At 40.8% G+C, this 24659-nt stretch overlaps 2 protein-coding genes across 3 annotated transcripts; both read right to left on the reverse strand.

The window, feature by feature from the left end:
- Positions 1 to 264: 264 nt before the first annotated feature.
- Positions 265 to 6182, reverse strand: atoh7 (atonal bHLH transcription factor 7). The gene has a single exon (XM_067609572.1). The coding sequence runs from the start codon at positions 2606 to 2608 to the stop codon at positions 2177 to 2179; it is 432 nt and encodes a 143-aa protein (XP_067465673.1). The 5' UTR covers positions 2609 to 6182; the 3' UTR covers positions 265 to 2176.
- Positions 6183 to 6303: 121 nt separating this feature from the next.
- Positions 6304 to 24424, reverse strand: mypn (myopalladin). Of its 2 annotated transcripts, XM_067609569.1 has the most exons (22): positions 24199 to 24424; positions 22989 to 23064; positions 21422 to 22519; positions 17173 to 17348; positions 17033 to 17084; positions 16473 to 16920; positions 16293 to 16367; positions 16058 to 16199; positions 14707 to 14730; positions 14175 to 14291; positions 13297 to 14074; positions 11458 to 12540; positions 11245 to 11377; positions 10510 to 10587; positions 9375 to 9596; positions 9126 to 9275; positions 8960 to 9039; positions 8603 to 8729; positions 8299 to 8506; positions 8019 to 8184; positions 7745 to 7878; positions 6304 to 7641 (listed from the first exon to the last, which is right to left on the reverse strand). In XM_067609569.1, the coding sequence occupies exons 3-22, from the start codon at positions 22516 to 22518 to the stop codon at positions 7463 to 7465; spliced, it is 5469 nt and encodes a 1822-aa protein (XP_067465670.1). In that variant the 5' UTR covers position 22519; positions 22989 to 23064; positions 24199 to 24424; the 3' UTR covers positions 6304 to 7462. The 2 variants fall into 2 exon arrangements, with proteins under 2 accessions (XP_067465670.1, XP_067465671.1); XM_067609570.1 differs by lacking the exons at positions 13297 to 14074; positions 14175 to 14291; positions 14707 to 14730; ... (6 more) ...; positions 22989 to 23064; positions 24199 to 24424 and adding an exon at positions 12971 to 13114.
- Between the last annotated feature and the right edge of the window lie 235 nt (positions 24425 to 24659).

The following is a 24659-nucleotide window of genomic DNA, read 5'->3' on the forward strand; positions in this document are numbered from 1 at the left end:
TTGTTTGGCCCTCTCAATTACTTCCATGCTGAGCACATTGTTGTCACTATCGATTAACAACTCATCCAATAATGTGCTCCTATTGAGGAAATCAATTAATTGCATGTCAATTCTATTTCTCTGTCACCAACTGTTCGCCGCTTGTGACTGAATTAATGAGGAGTGTAATTGCAGTGTCACTGATGGTCCGTGCCTCATTACCACTAGGCACTTTTGACTCTGGCATCTATTCATTTTTGGCATGCCAACTGTCAGAAAGCGTTTATTAGGTATGCAAACATTCAACGTGGCGTATGAATCATTATGACCATCTGTATCAGTGTGCCACGTCTATCAGTCGAGTCTGTTCCACCGACCCAACAAGCCCTTCGCAACACAAATCATACATGCACTTAAGCACCCGTGGTTAATATCAATGATTAGCAAAGTAGACAAATTAATCATTTTTGTTTTCAGTGATTTTGTCCATCTACACATCTGCCTTTCTTTTTATTTATCTGTTTTGTGCAGTGGAGGCATTAAACTAAACAGACTTGGATATAAATTAATCTAAAAACAGCACATAATTTCAAATGTTACCCCCCTAATCAAATCAAATTGCAACTCATGAGATGTGTAGAGTAGTAGCAGTTGGACAGTACACTTAAAGCACTGCTGTAGATGTCTTATACTTAATGCACTTTGGGTCCAGCTATGGACATTCATGCTTCAGTGGCTCTGAACAGAGCAATTATACACAGCCATTACCACACAATGGAGTTTAATTTCTGCTCCCCCGCTGAAGCCGTGGCAGGATCTGGCACACAGGCTTCCTTAATCTGCTGCGGCTTGTGCCACCATTCAAACTTTTTCGAATCTGTAACAATCACTTTTCAATGGCTAATGATTGCCATTTAAATGTAGCTGTGTGGCTCCAATAATGAATAGTTGTGGATGGCATTCTTTCTTACAATAGACTATGCTGTAACAGAATTGGATCAATATAATACTTTATTTTAAACTCCAAAAGGTTATTTTCACAGAGAAAATTTGAGCTTGTTTTTTGAGAAAGAATAGTTCAATGATTGTACTCAGATATTAATTCTGATCCCAAAAAAGAGTCTATTTTAAATGTTTAGATTGTTGTCCTCATTGACGTAACAGTGTCTTATCTCAGAGCACAGGAGCTCTGGACAAAAGGATGATTTATTCCCCGGGGAGCAGAGCGAGGCAGTGCAGCGGACATGACCTGCCATCACTCCTACTGAGAACTTGACACACGTGAAACAAAGGATGTGTTGTAAATTACCTCCTTGATAACCCTGTTTTAATACTACACAAAGGAGACAAGTGAGATTATTATGGTTGAAATTCCAGTGCTTTCTAATTAGTTAATTCAGTAAAATGAAAAAAAAGAAGAAAATCACTATCTTTCCCTCTGAAACTTTTAGAAATATACATTTTTACATATGTTCAGGTTTATATTATGCAAATATGAATCCTTTGAGGATGCAAAAAAATATTTATATCAGTATTTTTGTTTGTTACTTAGCATGTATTGTAATTGCATACAGTAAAAATGCCATTTTTCCTCTGCAATATAAAAACAAATCCCTATCTTAACTTCATAATTAGCTCATGGCTGTACTCAAAGACAATGAAGAACAAGAGAAATGTTTTTTCATACAAAATAGTTTTTATTTTCAATCAAAAACTATAATTCAACAAAATAGAGGTCTGCATGTGGAAAATAACATCTTGCAAGTCTATTTTTCAACTCTACAAACATGTACTTGGACTTTGACAAAATCGTTACATGTTGACTTTAACTGTGCAACTAATACCACAATGATTTTCTCAGAGTCCGTTGAAAATTGCACAACATTTTAAGGCCATATCAAAAGAACTGATAGAAAGACACCATTGCCTGCATCTTCAGTACAATCTAATGGTCATTATAATGACACTACATGTCTTTCATTACTATAATTTGAACAAAAAGCTGCTCAACATTGCTGGGTTTCCTAGCAAAAATAAATAAAGACTTGAAATAGAAGCCTTTCATACAGATACTAGATAAATATAACGAAAAGAAAATAATGCAATACAAATGTATTTACTGTCTCCTGGTTTGGAGGAGAAATATTCACATTGTCACTCACAACATGACTGATTGTCTAACAAAATCGCAGTATCTTTATGCGTGGACTTGATGGCCATCGAACTGGTATGAGAACGACGAGTGAATATACTCCTGTTCAGTAGGAGAGTCGTACCTCATGAGGCAGGGGTAGTTATCAGGCTGCGCACAGTCAAACTGCAGGTCTAGCCACTGCCTGTGAGGAGCGTTGTGCCTCCTGGGGTCTGTCAGGATCCGGTTGAGGGCCATGATGTAGCTGAGGGCCATCTGCAGGGTTTCATACTTAGACAGTTTTTTGTCTTGGCCCCACTGGGGAACAACTTTGCGTAAGCGATCAAATGCTGTGTTCAAACCCTGCATCCTCTTCCTCTCTCTGGCGTTTGCAGCCATCCTTCGTCGTGTGGCAGTCTCATATTTCTCTGGACTCTTGGAGTCCATCTCTGAGGACTCAGATCCAGAGTCACTGCAGCTGGGTCGACGGGACTTCATGACTTTTGTTTGAAGAATTAAACTGGTGAATGTCCTCAGATCAGAAAGACTCAGATATGAGTCAACAGATTGTTCTGAGATGTTTCCAGTTTCAGCCTCAGGATTCCTCAGAGATCTCCTCTGTTACAGCCTGACTGACGTCCAAGTTGTTTGTCTTTTGTGTTGAGTGTCAGATATTTGTATCTCCAGATAGTGGACAGCCTGAAGAGTCCAAGGTGTCTGTGATCCTGGAGACAGCGAGGGAGCAGCTTTTATAAGGCGGAGCAGATGAACAGGTGGCAGCAGGTGGAGTCCCTGCCCTCACCCCCCCATCCTCAATATTGCTCATAGAGAAACACACCCATGCGGACTCATAAACACCCACACCCACTCTCAATACACACACACACACACACACACACACACACACACACACACATGTACACACAAACAAAACCTTAATGAAATTCCAATTATCTTGGGCTGGGCTATCTGGCCGTGGCTTCACTCAGAGCCATGTGTCACAAACACCAAAAGTCTACCATCTGGTAGCACAACTCACCACAGCCGATGGTGCAAACAAACTTTTAAAAGGCTAAGATTGTGCATATTTTCCAGTTTACATTAGATTTCCACCACCTAGGAATGAACTATTAAGGATTCATTACGACTGACTGACTTTCAGGTATTAGAAAATAAAAGCTACATCACAAATGTCAGTAAATAGCAATAAAAAAGTGTAATGTTTTATCAAATATAACATGTCACTGTATGCACTGTGTCAATGAAAGGAGTTCAAATTTTTTAACTGTTTTGGATAAAGTTCTATTATCTCCTTACATTCACAAACATATCTCACCACATAATACAGGATCAGGATTTTCTTTTTTTTTTTTAGTTAAACTCTCTAAAATCTATCCTTTTTTGCAAGGATAATGTTATAAATTTGCCACCTAGTAATTGTTATGTTTAGCCAGTATGTCTTTAATCCTGCAAATAAATCTGAGGTATCACAACTTAATATATTGATTGCAAATCATGATTGAAATCTCTGAAAGCTCCCTGACAATAAAGGCATTCGGTTTTATTAAGTTACAAAAGCCACCAAAAAGCCTCCTTTCACTTCTCATGTAACTAGTCTCCATATGATAATAACCATAATCTGAGATTAGCCCGAGGCAACAGAAGTGTAAGTGTGGCCTGTAACCTGAGGGATTTTAACAGCACATCAGGGGATTAAGGCTCTCCGACAATATGGGCCAAGATGGTGTACAGATTACTGCACCATCTGAGATCTGGACAGCGGTTTTTTTACTCTACAGGAAAATTCTGACATTTTCTAGACATTTCTTCTACTTTACAGTAAAAGTACATTGGTCTGTAAGGGTGTTTATCAGTGCACTTAATGAATCACAGTATGTGGGATGCATTAATGTTGCTTATGTACTGGGGACCACATGTGTAATAAATAATTGATCTGTGTAGTGGTCCGAGAAAATGAGACAGACAGAATAATTTGTCTGTCTGTCTTTCCCATCTGCCAACATTGAATTCTGTAATTCAGGAGGATCTGAGCAGGTACGTCCGACACAAACACACGTCCACACACACACTTGAACACACTGTTGACTGTCACCCAGAAGCTGCAGAAATCAGATTCACCTTCAAAAACACAACATTCGTCTTCAATTAACTATTTACAGTTTTAATGGAGTATTTTAATTTTACGCTGCTTTATACTTATTACTCCATATATGACTGCACTACTTTCCAAAGAGAAATATTTTACTCCAATACATTTGTCTGTCAGGTATAGTTACTGTGGCATTTCAGATTAAGATTCTTACATATAAAATGATTGTACCAGTCAAATCAATTTCATTTATATAGTGCCAAATCACAACAGATGTTACCTTTGGGCACTTTACACATAGAGCAGGTCTAGACTGTACTCTTAAATTTATAGAAACCCAACATTCCCCCATGAGCAAGGAAAAACTCCCCTTTGTACAACAGTATATAAAATAGTTTAAACTCTCAAACATCAAAATGCTGTTGTAGAAACATTAACACATCAATAATAATAATGATACAATGTACAAATGCATTATATATAGTAATTTTGCACCCTGAAAAGTAGACACTCAGCATAATGAGTACTTTTTTATATAGTAAGTACATCTTTTCTGCTAATACCTTTGTGCATACAACTTAAATAAATTGTTTAATTCAGGATTTTTTACTTGTGATGGAGTTGTTTAACATTATGGATTTGCTACTTTTACTCAATTAAAAGAGCTGAATGCTCTTCCAGCTCTGCTGCTGTATCTTTTGCTATCAGCTTTGTCCTCCTTTGTGAAGACGGACGTGTAGCTCCTGTCACTGTGTATTGACAAACTCAAAGCTTGGGTGTAGAGGCAGGTTATGAATGATTAATCACTGTCGGAGGCCTAGAATAATGACTCTCTCTGGTATTGGGTCATGGACACAAGCTGATGCTGTCTGGTCATTTTGGGATGGACTGGTTAGCTGTGCAATTAGGCATATAATCCCATCTACCAGTTGGTTCATTGATTACAGATTGATGTAGTTTGCCAGCTGCTGCTTGTCTTGTCTGAGGGCCTTGTCTCAGACGTGGCCCGGCCCTTCCGTGTCTTCCACCCTTTTTTTTCAAACGCCTCACATGATTGGCTTGTTTGAGCACCGATGGCTGAGCCATGCCCTCTTGTCAAAAGCCATATGTCACAACTGAGGAGTGACCCGTCTGCTCTGACAGAAAGATGTACCATATTAAGTCCAGATCTCCTTATGGAGAAATGGAGATTAGGCCACAAAGCGTATGTTTCAGTCCTGGAGAAAGTGTAACAAAAGGATTCCCTCTGCATGTGGGTTTGACTTGATAAATCTCATTATCATTGGATTACAAATGAACATCAGCTCGTACTTCCTTTAATGAGTATTAAGGAACGTATCACAAGTGGGCTAATATTTTCAGTTTAAAATGAGTATGTGAGTGAGTGTGTGCCTTTATTTCTGGTTTTGTAACAAACTTTGAGTATCAGTGACTTAAAACCTGATGTGTTGATATTGTAGTAATCAAGTTGAGGGCACAAAAAATGTAAATATGTGAAACATGATGGCAGCAACAAGAACAAGCAAGTTAAGGGTGTCATTAATAAAATGACAAATAACAAATAAAATAGAAGTTCCTAAAAAATTTAATTTTTCTCAAAAAAACAAAATCTAATTTAAAGCCCACTGCTATTTACTACTTAGCAACACATACAACTAGCAGCCAGCTAACAAGTAGGCCTGGCAGCTGGTCAAATGAGGCTCGGAGTATAATTAGGTCACGTAAGGTGAATGTAATTTTATGCCTATTTGAACTCTCTTCCCCTCTAATTGGACTGATTAGCAATGCTTAATTGGCTTCTGAGCTTTCCTGTTTGTTTGGAATTTGGCATCAGTTTAAGCTAATAGGGCTCTTATTACAGCATAGTCAAGCTCACAATAATGAGCAGAAATTTAGATTTCAACCTAATTTAATGCTACACATAGCAGATTAAAGCACTCGATTCCCTCTTTTAATGGGAATGATATTCTGAAAAAGAAAATTCTCTACATATCAACCTTTCAATAAACTTTATAAGATGGGATACTATGCAAGCACCATAGAGAATTATAACCACATGTTCCAGCAAAGCAAACATCACTCATTTGAATAAATATAACTTTATTCTGAGAAGGACAAAACTATTTTACAATGTGCAACTTTACATCATGTGCTTTCAAACTTTTCTTTAATATGTTTTCAAACTGACTTGAATTCATTTTAATCAAAATCTATTAAAGTTCAATAATAACCTCTGCAGGATACAGACTTTTTGGTGTAAGCAGTCTGTCTTACCACAAAACAAACAAGTGACTTTTTCAAGAGTTTTTAGTCTAATCTGACTCTTTCCTCTGATAAGGCATCCTGAATTGTGGATGCAACTGAGGAGATAAAACAAAGATGAATTAAATCACCTGAAAGCGATAAAAGTTAAAGAAAGTGTTTCAGTGTTTCAGCTACAAATCATGAACGAAACTCACCTAACAGCAGACTATTACTATGACTGTGACACGTGTTTGTTTAGTTATATAGTACTGCATCTCTATCAGCCATCAGCATGCATGCTCATGAAAACATGGTGCAAATACATGAACCAGTGATGGATTTCAAGAAATAATTTAGTTAAACGTTAAATAATCCTGCCTTGATGGAGCCATTTAAATAAACTGATCTGAACGGCACATTCAAATATATATTAACCTACTATAAACTAGCTCTGATTATTAATAAACAATAATTTTAACTATTTTTATATAAAGTTTAAAAGAAACTATTACCACCAGTACAGGTATATATGCTTTTCAATAAAAATAAATGGTGCAAGTACCACCTTGAGAATAAAATTTAACAATTAAGAACAGATGTTAAACTAAATGAAACTTGAAATTTAATGTTTCATCAACATTGAGCAACAACAACAACCTCAACTTCATAGCTAAATATAATGTAGAAAAACAAATGTGAATCATTCAAACCGGTCAGAGAACAAAATTCAACTCCAATGATGGCTCATGAGCTAAGACTTTGCAAATCTGTCATTTTTCTGTATGTGAATTGTGAAACACTCCTCATAGGACTTGAGTAAATAGGAATGGTGACAAACCCACTATCAGTGCTGATAGATATGACATCTAGCAGGTGGCACAACAATTCTTTGCTGCTCTATTCTGAATGTATCACTTCAAATGCATCACACAAATCACATGACCATCTGCCCAGATAATCATTCTTCTCGTATCCCCCTGAGGGTCACCGTTCACCTCTCACAGCTCCTCGCTCTCTAGCATGACCTCCGGAGGGGAGCTGGCGAACAGGATGGGGCTGGTCTCTGACGTGGGGAAAGCAGACTTGATGTCGAGCCCCTGGCCTGTCAGAGCTGCGTAGCGGCTGCCTGTGCGTGGGGCCTTCTTCATGGGTGCAGGGATGCTCTGGTGCCACTGAGCTGAGGATGGACAGGATGGATGTGGAGGACAGCTTGGATTACTATATACAAAAGAGTCACATGTCGAAATTATAGTTATGGAGGTATTGCAAGAAGCTAGTACCATAGATGTCAAGCCTGCAGGTGCAGGATACAATTCCAGCCTCGTTTTTGGCCGACACCGTGTACCAGCCAGCATCGTCTTTTGTTGTTGGCTGGATAAGGAGACACACATATCCTGTGGCATCTTGTTGCATGCTGAAATAAACACACAATTGAGAATTCATCAGAATTTTCAAAGACCTCAAAATAGATTTTAAATTCTGGAGGAAAAGTACAGGGTACTGTGCAACTAAATGAAGAGGCATGACTTTTTTATCATTAGATCTCCCACTGACCTGATTCTGTCCTTAGTTTTAGGAATGGAGTCATTGTCTTTCTTCCAGAAGATGACTGGAGGGGGCATACCCACCACCCGGCACTCCAGCCTGACAGGGGCTCCCTCAGGAATACCCATGTTCTGCAGCTTCTCCAATAACTGAGGAGGATGCTTCATCTCTTTTTCTAAAGTGGAAATGCCTTACATTACTGGAAACCTCCAAACAACACATGGGGCGTCATCATAATAACTGAACTATTCATGGAGTGTCAAGTGTCACTGATTTATCTGGTCCTCACCCACAACTTTAAGCTCTAGGCTGAAGGAGCTCTGCCCTGCTTTGTTGCTTGCAATGCAGGTGTATGTGCCAGCATCATTCTGTGTCAGAGGGTCAATGACCAGGGAGTGGATGCCATTCTCTCGCACCAGCATCTTATGGTAAAGGTCTGGATAGATAGGCCTCCCATTGACCAACCACATCAGCTCTGGGTTGGGAAGTCCACTCACCTAGAAGACGAAAAGGACTACTCCTTGGACACATTCTACATTTTTTTTTTTTTTTTTTTTTACAAATTTGACTTCATGCTCTGACCTGCTACCTACCTTACAGTCTAGTCTGCAAAGCTTCCCCTCATGAGCTAGCATGTCCCCCGGAGCCTGGAGGAAGTGAGGCCGAAAAAAGCGCTCCTGCGTTTGCTCACTCTCAACTTCCTGTATGCGGGCTCGCACCCTGAAAACATGCAGAGGTGAGCAAAGCATGATATGGAACACAAACGCACACTTTGACATTAATACATTCCTGTCTTTGTCTGTGGTTTATGTTAGTATTTCAGTATAGACAGATGCACAATATCCCAAAAATATTGTCAGGGAGGAAAAGCAATAAATGGCTGGTTCCCCGTGCTGCAGAGGGATTCTTCTTACCTCTGCAGATCACACTGCACACTCAGCCCTGCTCACCTCTGAGAGTGAATAGGTGTCAGTCGATTTCGGGGAGGTCCTGTTTGGACTATCAAATGACCCGAGCAGCTGATTCGTCCCTGATAGTAATCAAATAGCAAATTAGATTGTGCATCTGAGGAGAAGGTGTTGACAAATGAACAGGAAGCTGAGTGTGAAGTATTACCTGTGGATTAGCTGCCATGATGGTGTAGTTGCCATCGTCATCATTGGTTGTGGACTCTATGTGTAAAGCACAGGTCCCGTCCCCCTCTCTTATCTTCTTGTAATGGACATTTTTCCTCAAGATCTGTTTGCCATCCTTAAACCAGTAAACCTGTTGAGAGACACAGATGTGAATGATTAATTGAAGAAATGAAAGTGAAGGATCATGCTGTTATTTGTGCGCAGCACAGCACAGTTGTTGACCTCTCACCTTTGGAAGAGGGATTCCAACTACTTTACATGAGAAAGTGACAGGCACGCCTTCCATGGCTCTGAAGTTCTTAAGTTTCTTGTCAAATATGGGTGCAATGCATTTTCCCCTGGGGACGTCATCATGCTGCACCTCATCATCCGACTCCTCCACTGGTGTTCGCTCCAAACGGAACTCAATCTCACTCATTAGTCTCTGCTCAAAACTGGACACTTTGTACTCCTGGGAAAGGAAAACCACTACATAAAAGTAATCGCAACTACACAAAATTTTTCTGGTAAAAAAAAATGAAGAAATGTGTGACTATGATAACATGCGTATATTTTACATATAAGCAACAAGCAATAATCAGGAACATGAGACAACATGCAGCTATTCACCATGTAGCAGCAGTGGTATTAAAGTTACAATTCAAAACTCAGATCTTAAAACAAAAAGGTATATATTGTGACTTTATACCACATAATGGTAAAGATCATGCAATGGCATCTGTCTGATAGTATCACTCCTGAAAAAATGTTTATCCAACCAAAAAAAAAAGACTATGAGGGTAAAACAGAGAACAGAGAAGAAGATAAACACAGTTGAAGAAAAAATAATTTCTAGACATTTAAGCACCTGTTTTGATACCTGATTTAACTGACTTATATTAAGAACCTCTAGGTAGCTTTTATTTTTTTATCAACCTGCTAGCAGAGAGGCAAAAATAGAAGCAGATGATTAAAGTGTGAAAGGCCAATATGCAGGTTTGTGACTTGAGTATTCTGAAAAGTGTAGTTAACAAGAACTATGTCATAATGGTGTTTTGGGAAAATCTAAAATGAGATTAGGAGATAAGGGCTGCAAGCGTCAGTGGGGAAAAATGTAAAATGAGTTAACTGAAACCACTGGAGAATTAGCCAGAATTCAGTAAATAGCAGAGTCATTACATTTCATGAGCATAACTTCCTTAACTCTAACTCTAAAATATGTTCTCATTCGTGCAGGTTATATATTAGTTTGCTTTATTAGCTATATTCATTAACCATGGTAATTAGATAAGTATATGAGAGAAAGTTTCTTCATCTCAGTCTGAAACATTGTAATTCATACAGCCTCGAGCAAAGCAGTGCTTGGGACGAGAAGATCCTTGTACCTCATCATAGTTAATGACAGTAGCAGGAATGTTTGGTCCAAGGGGTCTGCTCGCTGTTTTCCCCTCATTACTCAGCTTCTATGAGAGGATAGGGATGGATGATAAACACCAGCAAACACACACGTACTGTACAAATACTGATGGGGTAGCAAACAAGCTATTGTTATTAGCATGCACATGTTGTTACGGAACATGGACACACGATGATGAATAACCATGAATGACTGGGAGGGGAATGATGACAGATGCTCTGCTGATAGCGCACTTATATGATGCAAGTTCCTCATTGGCCCCGAGTCACTCATTATCTGAGGGATCATTTCATTGTCTTATATCTATCGAGTGGCAATTATCTCAAACCAAATACGTGAGGAGAAATCTGGAGACAAGTGAGAATGCAGCACAGTCATTAGTTAATATTTTCTTCATCTTTAAAACAGTTGGAAACTAGGTTGCAACTGTTAGTTAGTTTAAAATCACATACCAAACATGTCAACAAACTAGTCATTCCTGACATTTAAATTCAAATATTTGTTTAATATCTAACTGAGCAGGGATATAGTTTAGGGATAAATTTGTAAAGTCCCAAGTACCCAACTTCTGAGCAAAGAGAAATACTGTGAATTATTTTTTTCATGTTTAGCCACCTATTTATTCACCACTATGTTGCTGCAGTTGAGCACGTAAAAAAAGGGAAGATCAATCAGTACTGCGGAGCTGTAGATTATCTAATACCTGTTGATGTGCAAAATTTGGAGTATCCTCTTTAAATCGAAGCTTTTTCTCAATGTCATGGAGGAGAATTTCTTTGCTCTCACGGATGTCTTCGATTGACGGGGGGCGCAACTTAGGTACCTTCTTGTGTAGCCTGAAGAAACAAAAAAAATGCATTAGAACGTGACAGGTCACCAACCTCATGAATACTGCATTCAGTCTGATAGGGCATACCCTAATGGAGCTCCCCTGGGCAGGCCCATGGAGTTGGTGGGATGACTTGGGGTCAGGGATGGCAGGACAGAGCTGAGGAAAGCCACAGGGTTTTGGATGGGGCTAGGAGAGGAGCTGCTGGAGGTTGGAGAGGAGGCCTGGGGAGGCGATTGGGCTCGAATGGCAAACATGCTGTTCAAGAACTGCGCAGAACCTGGCGTGGGTGAGGACACCAGGGATGGAGGGCTGGTGGGAGACTTGAGTACCCTTGTGGGTAATATCCTGGGAGTTGGGGAGAATGGTGGGAGAGTTGGGGAGCTGGCTGCAGAGGAGTTGAGCTCAGCGGCAAGCTCGTGGAGCAGGGGGACCGGGGATTCTGTTGGGGAGGGACTCCTTACTGGTGAGAAGGTCTGGGCGGATAGGAACTCTTTGGGCCGGGCATAGATGAAGCTTTGCGAGGTGGCAGACAGGTTCATGAGGGAAGCATGGGTGCTTCTCAGCAGAGGAGCGGGAGATATAATCTCTGGTAAGGCCACGGTTGAATCTGTGGAGACTGTACTGAGGTTAGGCGCGGAGGGGGTGCAAAATTGGGGTGTGGATGTGGTTCTGGCAAAAGCTGCAGGAGACACGTTGAGGTGGGAGGCATGGATGGTGTTCATCTGGGTTACAGGTGCTAAACTGAAAGGTGGAGCTGTGCTGAGCTGTGGCACAGGAGGAGGAGAGGTCACCAGTGAGGAGGTCTTCAGTTGAGGAAAAGATGGAGGGGAGCTTGAAGGAGGAGCAGGAGACGTGTTGAGGGGTGAAAAGGTCGTATTGAGTGCTGGAGCAGAGCTCAATGAGGGAGCAGGGTGGGCTGTGGTCAGTGGAGACACAGAGTTGGGCGTTGTGGTGTTAAGGTAGGGCTGGAAATGTGGTGGATGAGGTTCAGAGTGCATTCTGGGTGACCACAGCCGACCATCATGGGAGCTTTGGACCTCGGGCTGGATCTGGATCTGTAATGGCGGGTGGGACTGAGTCTGGGTGTGGGTTTGGGTCACCGGTTCAGTCTCCTGCTGCTGCTCCATGAGGACCTGATTGTGCAAAAGCTGGAGCTGAGCTGGGTCCCTGTCGATCAAGCAAAAACCAGAATAATGCATCAACTGAAAAAAGACACTATACATGGTGATGATGAGGGGAGGCTCAGAGCAGTCCTCTCATAAATTACAGCAAGTCTGTGCTGTATACCCAAGCAGGAATGAGCCAAAGTCAGCATGAAGAATACTCTGCCCTTTTATGGGCTACCAACAAGAAGCCTGCAAACAAAACACTGTCAGACACTTTCAGCTTTGATTCTAAATAGGGAGTCTCTTAAATTTATCATATAACAGCAGATACTGTAAATTTAATCAGAGTAAACAGTAAGTGACAAACTTTCATATTTACCTTTGTTGTTTAAGCCTACGATTTCATATACAAAACAGTTGTAAACAGCAAATCACTCAACTAGATTTACAGTATTGCCTGAAATATTTGCATAGTTAGTAAGTGAACTTACAAATAGAAAATGCCATCCTTTGTTTTGGAAAGCCTGAACGTCCACATTTGAAGTCCGCATGCATTCAATTGTGAATTGCGACTGATTACAGCTGCTACTTGAGCCAGAGGAGGAGGAGGATTCAATTGGAGTGGAGGAGGAGGATCAAATTCACTTTGATATAATGCAAACTAACGACATGATTTGCATTACTCATATGCAAAATCTCAATCTGTAGGCAGTAATGTTTTTTTTCTTTATACTATATTGTCGCTGACAGCCTTGTGGTTGTTTCAGGACACTATTCCTGATATTCATTTACATATACATTTATCTGCTCTACTCACAGTTTGGGTTTAGCCAGCACTGGTGGTGGTTCTTTGCTGAGCAATGCCTGAGCATCATATTCATCAGACGGACTGGATTCGTCGCTTCGTTCATCCTCCTCATCCTCAGGCAGTTTGAAGTGCACACGCAGACCAACTCTGGAGCCAGAGCGAGAATCTCTGTGGTTTGTCTGGTTGCCTGTCTTCAGGCAGGAATTAGGAGGTGGGTCAGGGAGGGGCACCACAATGGGGGTCCCATTCTGATGGTTTGGGGTCTCCTTGACTTTGGGGCTTGTGTCAAGCGATGTCAGTGGAGGTCTGGACATTCCCTGCTCAACCACAGGTGGGGCAGTGAAGGGTTTTGGATATGAGAGCACCTGTCCACTGCTCTGTGGTTCTGGACGTGCTCCACTGTATCCAGGAGGGTCCTGGCGGAGGTAGAGAGGATCTAAGCTGGGGGTGCTGGCACTGCGAGAGTTCAGGTAGGAGCTGCTGGTCAGGCTGGTGGGCTCTAGACTGGGTAGGCTGGTGCGCAGGGAGTCTGAACGCAACATGCTGGAGCTGTGGGGGTCCAGATGAAAGGTGCTGGTGTTTAAGGGGTCCAGGCGCAAGGAGCTAGAGACTAGTGGATCTAGGCGAATGGTGCTGGAGTGGGGCTTGATGCTGTTGGTCACAGTAACCTCTGTTTTGACATTGGCAGTGGAAGCTGTGAGATCTGATGTGGAAGGTTCTTGGATTTGATTGGGCTCCACCGTTGAACTGCTGAAAGGCCTCATGTGGTTGCTGTTGCTGCCATTGCCTGAAGAGAATCAGAAAGATGGATATAGAGTAAATTCAGTGTATTGACATAAGACTGAAATGATGCTCGTGTTTTTGTAAGGTGGAACAGAAAGTGTTACCTTTGACCCTTAGTGCTGCACTGCTGGACACCGTTCCATACTTGTTGCTTGCTGTACAAGTAAACATCCCTGAATCTTCAGGAAAGACCTCAGCAATGACCAAAGTGCATATTTCCTCTAGAGGCAATGGTAAAAAAGTGATACTCACATGATCAAGTTGGTTTGATACGAGTGCATCATATTTCAGCTAGCTGAGAGTCTTAATACAGTGAGGAAAGATACATGACTCGTGTTTCAAACGCTGCAGCAGGGAGGTTTCTTTGTATCACCGGGGCTGAGAGTCTATCTGAAGCTAATGCAGGTTGAAATGATCTGCCATGGTGGTTCGACACAGGATGAGAGACTACCGTATAAGGTCCAGAGTCAGGGAAAAGCAGCCCTGGCTTATGTACAAAACGAGAGCAGGAGCCTCCGCCAAGGACTATAAACACTTCAGCAGAGTAATGTGTACACACTGCAGCATCATACACAGACAGGCAGCTGCAGTCAACACTTACATTTTTGACAGTTGAGGATTTAATTAAATATGTACCTGATTCAGCTGGAGATCTGGGCTCTGGAAAGAAAAAGAATACCAAAATCATTATGAAATTGTAATAAACTAGGATTTTTGAGGTAGTGGTTCAATAATGATTATTAATACAGATTTTTAAAACTGTCTGAACTCAGTATCACTGATCATATACCACAATGGGTTCATAATTTCCCTTAAGAAATGTATGAAGTATGTTTATGTTGCAGGAATTCCACAACTACAGCAAATATTCAAAGAGGAATGCCAACAATGCATCAACACCTTGTTTTGTGATGATTTGTGCATGTAAACACATTCTTAACCTTAAAATCTTTTACTGCAATAGCAGCATTTTTCTTCTCAAAGTTCCTATTTGACAGGATGATATTAATGAGACTTTTTATGCTAAATGTTTTTATGTCTCTGAATGGACAAACAGTCACTTAATTTTGAAGAAAAGTATGAATCTTAAAAAGTCAACTCAGTTTTTTGGGTTTTATTTTGCACCAAAATACTAATTCAAGCAACTTGAAGACAAGATCCATCCACTTGAAAATGTGTTTTGCTTCTTGCTCCTCCAGTTGGATGTTTGAGCTTCACTGTGCAGAATGATGTATGTGCAGAATTTGACACTGGAGGGCTGTTTTCACATTCATCTGCTGAAGGAGGAAACTTTGTGCTCACCTTAAAACCTAGTTACAGGTATGTATCTACAAGCACGATTTGTGACATCACAACTAGTTTAGGCCAATCATAGTCCAATATGCAACTTACACAAATGCTATATGAAAGCTTGAAACCTCCAGTGCACATAGACTGAGAATGGACATAGACTGAAATCAGCAGCTAAACTACAAAAAATCAACAATATTTGCATATTTGTGGATTTTGGATGTAATTTTAAGGATTTTTCTGTAGGTAAAGATTTTTTTGTGGAAAGACCATACTAGACACAAATTATTATTCAAAGCATTTTATGTGTTTTTATTATCTTGAGATATGTCTGGAGGGGATTTGTTGATGTTTATTGTAGCAACATTGTGTTTTTATTTTCTTGTTTCTCAAGAAACTTGGTGGCAAATCAATTTTGAACTTTCTGGAACTCATTTGAATTAAAACCAATTAAGTTGGATTGATTTAAGATGCCATTAAGCCATTAAATTTTGCTCCTTCTTGCATTTTTTTCATCTTGCTTCTTATTCATTACAGTGGAATTGCATCTGGAGTGAAACTGCTATTTTATTTTTATTTTAACACAAAATCATGAGTGTTTGCATTTACAAAAGACGCAACTTTCCTAAAAAAAATACACAAAGCAAATATGTATTTCTCTTATGAGTGTAGCACACGATTGAGACATGTAGCTTACTTTTCTGTAGGATCCTGAAATCAGGAGAGTCTTCAATTAATTTTCCTTCTTGGTACCAATCCACTCTGGGTGATGGCACTCCTTTCACACGGCACTCTAGCACCACCAGCTGGCCTTCTGACGCAAGGAGGTCCTGCAGGCTCTAGTGTGATAACATAGGGTGTACGATACATCAGTAAACATGTAATAGTCAGTAGCAGACCGGATACAGTACATCCTTTTGAGGCAGTTCTACCTTTGTGAATACAGGGGCAGCCATTATTGGTTGCCCGTTCAATCCTTGCAGAAAGTTTGGGTTAGAGGTTTGAATCTGAAAACAAACAAAAAAAAACCCCACAGAGGACATATTGATCAAAATATACAGAACTAATAATTGAAAAAAATGTAGCAGAAGGAAACATTTTAGCTGTTCTACCTCAGGTTGGGGTGTTTGTGTTGGAGCTGCCTGGACAGGCAACACAGTCGAGATCACTGAGTTTAAAGGCAGTGACGTAGCTGTCTGCACTGGCTGCAGTGTGGATGTGACTGTGGTGGATGTTGACACCTCCTGGGCTTCTGTATCGCTTGGCGGTGAAACAGGGAAGACCTGCACAGGTAACGCTGCTGTCTCCTCCTGAGCAGGGTGAGCTGTGGATGCTAGAGATACTTTAGAAATCTCTGGGACTGGAAGTACAGTGGTTGTTGTCTGGACTGGTAGAAGAGGTTCTTGGACTATTTGGCTAGTTGGCAGAGAGGAAAGTTCCTCTGCTGGTTCTTCAGTGGCTGCTGTAGGTTGAGGTGACAGAGAGTCTTCAGCTTCTTCAGGAAGAGTTTGGCTTGATGGAGGTAAAGATGGAGCTGAGTTTGGTTGTTTTCTCTGCAGCCTTTCAAAATCGCAGGGGGAAGAATGGTGAGATGGTCTCGTTTAGCATTGCAATAAAGTAACTAAGATTCATTTTTGAAAAAGGTGTTAATGACAATACAGTAAAAACTCACTGGACTACATGTTCAAAGTGCTGTTCCCCCTCAGAATCTGTAGAGGACGCACCTATAGGACCGAACAAACAAGTCACTAACAGTGCTTTACATGACCCTGTGAAGGTGTCTAGTCAGGAAGAAGGAAATGCAAGAATCACCTTCAACGTAGATCTCAGCTGATGTGGAGTCTGTGCCATAGAAATTAGATGCAAAGCAGGAGTAACGTCCGGTATCTTCCTCAAATGCCTCAGCAATGATCAGAGAGTGCAGCTCACCGTTGGTGATGATCTGAATGTCAGGGCTGTTCTCCAACTCCTTGCCCTCACAAAACCACCTGCAATTCAAAATATAGCTTCCTGAAGTAGGATTTAATGTTTTCTGTAACCTTTCTGAGAAATGCTTCAGAAATAAAAAAATGAATGTTGTACAAATTAATTTGGTTTGATGCCTTTTATGCATGAAATGTATTACAACCAAAACAAAATGACTCATAGTTAGGGGTGGAAAGTAATAAAATAAAAATGCTCTCATTTCAGTAACTGAGTAGCTGTATCATGTACTTTTCTCTACTTCTGGAAACGCAAAAAGAAAGATTTACAGAATATCCTCCAGCTGTGCAGTTGTGGCACAATCAGTAGCAATTTTTAAAAAAAAGAAAAAAAGAGATGGTCATCTCTTTCCGAGCACCAGCAAAGTGGAGATAGATTGGCTGGTTGTGTGTATTTATACTGAAATAATGCTGAGAGTGACCATGTGTAACTGCAACTCTGGGCAACTTATGCTCAATCTTGTAGATCAATTTGTAGATCTATTAAACCCCCCATTTTTACACAGTCCTCTTTATACAGTCCTCTATTAACCTTCTGCCACTGTTTCTATGAGGCTGGCACCATGTGGTGTCGTTCCTTGTTTCCTAATAGTTCTTCTGGCCTTGTGCCATTCAGTAGAGTTATGCAGGCCAAGAGGAAAACGTTTCGATGAGAAGGCCATATCCCTTTCCCTGTAAGACAAGAAGCAATACCAGCATGCCTTGCCAGTTTAGAGGCCATCTCAACACACTGTTGATGTTGAGCACAACACAATGAATCTAAAGTGTTGATGAAAAGTTTATTACTTTAAAAACCTTTTTAAGAAAGTCAGTTTTTCATTTCAAGTGGGGATTTTTATTAGACAGTAGAGAGTAGAAAGGAAATGAGGGGAGAAAGAGATGGCAGGGTGACATGCAGTGTTTACCAGATTAATGACTTTTAAGACCTTTTCAATGCCACATAGAAAGCAGAACCAGGCTCAGATGTCCTTTATAGATGTATGTCTAATGTTGCTGTCTACAGCTGGCAAGAAAAAATATTCACATTAGTGAATGAAATTTAAGACTTTTTAATACCTTCTAACGCCTTTTTTCAGGGAAGTGATTTTTCAAGATCTGCAGATACCCTGAATTAAGTCCCTGGAAAGACTCAAACCAGGGTATTATGATTACATGGTCAGTGTCTTAAAACCCTAATCAAAAGTCTGTTTTGTTTTGTTTTTTTGCTAAACAATAAGTTACAAATGTCAGGTTTGATTTCAATCCACAACCTACCTACCTAATCATTTTGTCTCCAATATTCTAATGTACAGTGTAGGCTGTCAAATTAGGATAAATAGACAAAATCACATTAAAACATGATGGATGAATGAAAAACATCCTACCTGCCATTAGTCCTATTTAGTAAAATCTATTGAATTGGAGTTTCAGCTGGCAACAGTCTATTTATTCAGTGTAAAACTATAATAGTGAACCTCTAACTTTCCCTGTACCGACCAGCAACATGTGCAGCAGCCTCTATGTCAGACCACGTCTATTTTGAGCAGATGAGGCCTTGATCCTTTATAAAAATCCAGCCAATAAACAAACAGGAATGAGGTGATGTGTTACTCTCTGGCAAGACATAATCACACATCCATAAATCATAACCAGTGCTGTCATCAAGCTGTGGATATGATATGATGTTTTCAAATCAGTACGCAGACTAATTCAGTGATCTCCCAAATCTAAAATCTGTGGCTGATCTACGGGGAGAAATTCATTTTCTGGTGTCCAGTGAAAACACGCAGCCACACTGAAGATCAGTTCTCAGGAGAGGCTGCTGGAATATGCCGTCTATGTTCTGCTTGAAGCAAGCTATGTCATTTCTAGTGAGTAAGGGTCTAAATTGAAAGCATGAGTAGTAGAGAAGATGTCTGGTCTGTGTGGCAAAGCCCCCGCCATCTGCACCTGTCAGGGCTATTTTCCCTCTGGAGTTCAGAACCAGAGAGGAGATTCCCTCTGAAGCCTGGGAGCTCTGACTGACCCAATCACATATGCACAACACTAAACATAGACACAGAATACACACAATGCTATACCCTGACACACCAGAGACAGTACACCATTGCAAACTGATGGGAAATATGAACCTGACAATTCTATTTCGACCCCTTCTAAGTCATAGTCACACACACAGTAGCTACATGGGCAGGAAAAACAAGATCACAATAAGGTCAATATAAAGCGCTTCATGTCAGCTGAATGTACAATATAAGAGTCAAACTTAAACACACTTAACTAAGACGCTGAGAACAAAATACTGACACAGGACTTAAGTCTCTGTACATTTGCAAAAGACTGGGACTGAAAGGAAGCACCAAGCAAAGAAACCATATAAAAATATCCACCAAATAACAACTGAATAAATCATCTCACCAAACTCTGCTGCATGTTCAAGAGCTCAGTCGGTTCCATTATCTGAGGCGACTACAGCTCGCTGTGCCAGTCCGGTCTAAAAATGGCAGAGAGCTACATTCTCCCCAGACAAGTATATGTTAGTGGCGCAACAATGTTCAGTAGGACTAACAAGCCCATGGCCCCTATAGTCTGACACCTCAGCTTCACTTCAGTCCAAGGCTTTGTTGTCCTTGGAGGAAAACTGCATGTCCAGCCAGGATTTTACAACAAATCCAACAAAACTACCACACACACACACACACACATAAAACATACCATTAAGAACAGTGTTAATTGGTGAGTATTGTATTGTCATGTTGATTTTCAACATTTATTCTACTTTACTACCATAACAAAGGTTCCCTAAATGGAATGAGAGGCACTCATATTTTGGCACATTTTGACTGTTGATGAGGAATGATTTAGATGGCACTATTTAGATAATAACCTACTGGTATTCTTCTTAAGAACAACAGAAAGCTTACTGTGATTAATATTTGTCACAGATATAATCCCGATGACCTAACAACACACGCATTTACATAAACACACACTCACACCACTTAGAGTAAGCTGTTGACTATCATCTCAGGATCTCAGAGGAAAAAACTTTATAATTTCATCTGAATTTACACTTCTTGAAGTAATATTCAGTATTATTTGAGGCTCAGACACAGCAGGTCGTGGCTCACATTGTGGGCTACTGTGTTTTTTGAACAATGTACAGTACCAGTCAAAAGTTTGGACACACTTTCTCATTCAAGGGGATGGGAAGGTGTGTCCAACCTGTGTATAACTAGAGCCTGACCCATACTGGATTTTAAAGGGCCAATATTGATATTTGAGAAAGGAAAAAAATGTGATAACATTATAAAGGCTGATACTAATATCACTGTTGATAAAAATAAGGATCCCTTAAATATGGTTATTAAAGAATAGTGACCAAGATATGTACAGAACATTTTATAGTCACAAAATAAACAGTGCTCTCTGGTGGACAAACTATCTTACAACAATACTGTGACTAAATTATTTTAAACATATCTTTGGCATGTCTGTACTGCAATTTCTTGCTACTTATCAGCCGACATAAGTGCCACAGATATATATTGGTTTCAGACGACATACATGTGATAATTTTGTTTGTGATAATTGTAAACTGTATGTCTGTACATATATATTTTTTAAGAGCATGGACAATGCAGTTCTAAAATGATTTCATCATTTAATCAAACAAATGACCCATATACATATATGTGTGTCTATGTATATATGTATACATACATATACATACATATATGTGTATATACATACATATATGTATACATATATATGTATGTATACATATATGTATACATATATGTATATATGTATACATATAATGTATGTATACACACACACACACACACACACACACACACATATATATACATATACATATATATACGTATTGTCACAGACATAAACTATTATGCTGACATCACACTGGACTTTTAGCTTGATCAAATATTAGATTTACAATGAGACAAATGCAGAATAAAATCCTGAAAGCAGTAAGTACTGTATGTTATGAAAACTAAGAAATCAACTATAATCAGGCATCTTAGCAACAACCAGAATGGAAACTGTCAGTCAGGTTGACTGTTTGGGGTTTTCCTTACCGGACTTCAGGCACTGGGAGTCCTCTTACAATGCAGTCTAACTGGACCTTGCTGCCCTCAGGAACCTCCCTGCTTTTCAGTTTCTGGATGAAATGAGGAGGCTCGCACACAGGCTCTGCTGGGTAGGAGGGAGTTTCTGTCAGGGCACAGCTTCCAGCCTCCTCTGCCTCCTGGCAAACTGAGTTGTGCTGCAGCTCCTCAGTAATCCTGCAGTCCTGAAACTCCACATGCTCAGTCCCAGAGTCCAGCTGGACCTCTGGTTGGTGGCTAACAGCAGGGCTAGGTCCCTCCTTCTCCGCCTCCGTGGCCATGACACAGCGCTCTCTGTTGTCTGAGCTGAGGGGATAAACTGCCCCGTCGTTCTGGCTCTTGTTCTGGACCCTGCTCCTGTGGGCTTTGCATGCCCTTGGTCGTACCCGTTTGGAGCTGTTGGCCTTGAAGAGAGAGGAGAGCTCCTCAATGAAATCTGCTGCCTTGTTGAGGAACTCCTTCTTGGACTGGGTCTCCGGACCGTATGGGGCATTCCTTGCTGACCTGTTCAAGTCATTGAATCCTTCACTGGAGTCCCTGCTGCTCCTTACCATGTTGTCCTGCTGTGTGGAGGCCTTGTGCATCTTTCTTTCTGCTGTGAATGTTGTGTGTGTTGCTGGCAGTTCTTTGAATTCAGGGGCTGGCTGTGTGAAGGGCACAGTGGAGGGTTCGGCAAAGGGAGCAGGAGAGAGGTTAGTGAAGGGAACAGAAGGGGGTGTAGAGGAAGAAGCTGAGGAGATGTTAGAGGCGGCTGATGGTGTGACAGAGGCCTTGACCTCTGCCCTCTCCTCATGTGACTCATGTCCGATGGCCTGTCGGGCCAGGTTGACACTCTTATCCAGCTCCTCTTGGCTGAGGAAGGCTGACAGGTCTGGTGACTGGGGGTCGTTGTGGCCCCCAGAGTCCTCAGCCTTTCCTTTGAGTGACCCATAGATCTGAAGGCGTGCAGAAGAAGCATCTGAGCGGCTCATCTCGCTGTGGCGCTGCTGGGCTCTGGCCTCTGCAAGGTAGCTCTCCCTTAAGAGCTGAGAGAGTGATGGTGACTGGTCAATGTTGTTCTCTTGCATGCTGGGGAAATGATCACAAGGCATTCAATTACATTTGTGTTGGAAAATACACATACCATAGGTTTTAAGATAGTTACCTCCATCACAGGTAGGTCAGAATAGGTTTAAAATTAACCTCCATAGAATCCGAGAATTTAAGACAAAGAGGGACATTGTGAAAATTTGGTAAGTTCTTGCATTAAAAGAGTTGCTGTTTGGCAGTCGACTCTCAATTCTTTGATTTAATTTTCTCAAGTACTCTGTACTTGTTTTTACTGTATGTAACATGACGTGACTGTATAGTGTATCCACATTGCCTGGAGAGCAGCCAGGGCCCAAGGTTTTATTGTATGATACAAACTGCTGGCATTTTAACACATATGACAATTCAATTGATTTCTTGAAACCAACACTCCATTTGCTACTGATTTACTGTGCAATAACCTAATTGACAAAAAATAAAGGAAACTAAATCTTCACTGCATGCTTACCTTTTTCATGAATGTCTCAGGATCTCTAAAAGTTGATTTTCATGCTGGACAGAAAGTAACTGGAACCAGTAGCTGTCTGGAAGATAGAACATCAATATATAAACTTATGGTAAGATAAACAGTAATGTGAGGTGTATGAAATTTGTAGTAAATTGGAAAAAACATGCAAAACCATGTATGGTTCTTTAAGTCACTGACATTTCTTATGGACCTTTAAGTAACTAACTAAAGGAATAATGACTAATGGAACCATGGAGTGTAACATTGGAGAATAAATAAAAATAAATATCTTGTTTTCATCTTTTAACATATTTAGATGTAATAAAAACTGCAAGAAGTGTATTTTTCAAACATATGATATGCACTTAGAAATGCACAATGAACAATCTCATGTTAAATATTTGGTGCAAAGATAGAACACGAATGCAGAGGCTGTAGTTAAAAGCAGGAGTTATCTGGTAAAAATAGCTTTTTATTTTAGCCTAATTTCAGCCTTCCTCTTGCCTCGACAGGCTATCAGGTTCATGCACTGACACCAGATCTGATGGGATACATGCAGGCTTTTTCGCCCCTCTCCACCCCAGGCCAACACCTATATTACGTTTAGTCTTTTCACAACTTTTTGACCCTAGGCATGAGCAAGTTGTTGAATACAGACATAAGATAGGGTACACATATGCTACTGACACTCAAATCAGCGCAATTAAGAGAGGCAGCAATGCCCTTCCAACAGACCTGAAGCTGCAGCTGTTGTGTACATTAATCCTTTGCAAACAGGCTCCAAGCCCACCAAGTCATATCTAATAATAGCGAGGGGTCAGTTTACATGAAGAAAATCAAAAAAAAGCAGTCCCCCTCATCCTGTGCGCCCTTGTTATCGTAATTTTGATCAGTCACAACAATCATAAATCAAATTACACAAACAGAACTCTGATTATCATAAATGATACACTGCTGAGTGAGATAACATGCCGTTAAACAGCCCACACAGATGAACAGGCCTGTGGTTAAGCACAGCAGCACACATCCATGCAGGCTGAGATAATTAAATTAAATAGGAGCAGAACATTCACTGTCAAATAAAAATAGCCTGTCTGAGGCTCAATGTCAGAGATTTTCTGAGGCTATACACAGCATATGAGGCTGATGCCAAAAGACTATCATAAGGACACTGTGAACAACAATCAAATTAGGGGATGGTGTGTTTTACCTTCAGAATAAACCCTGCTGGCCCCTGTGAAAGGACTGATAAATCCTCAGAATGCACCTGTGCTCAAACAGGGAGATTCTGGTCATCCGGTTGCTGCCACCCGGGGAAATCTTGGACACAGGCAGCTGTCCAGCCTTCCCGGTTTCCTTGCACAGGAGTTAACCTTCGAGTTTACAGGGAAATATGGAGCCGAGTAGCTAGGGTAACCTGTCACCAGTAAACGTAGCAACATTTGTCAGTGCAGTAGTCTCAGGTTATTTTGGGGAGGCCTGGCCCATGTGTCTGGGTGGCTCCCCTGCTCATTGGCCAGTGGATGCGTGCTGTAAAGGGATTCCACCTCCAGTGGTCCGTCAGAGACCTCCGTCCTACAGAATTAGAAGCCCCTTGCTGAGCCTCTCGCACACTAATGTTAACACAGCAGATTAACAGCAATAATCAATTTCAAAGCACTGTGTTGTGTG

This window comes from Thunnus thynnus, chromosome 14, assembly GCF_963924715.1.
Source record: "Thunnus thynnus chromosome 14, fThuThy2.1, whole genome shotgun sequence".
Classification (NCBI taxonomy): Eukaryota; Metazoa; Chordata; class Actinopteri; order Scombriformes; family Scombridae; genus Thunnus; species Thunnus thynnus.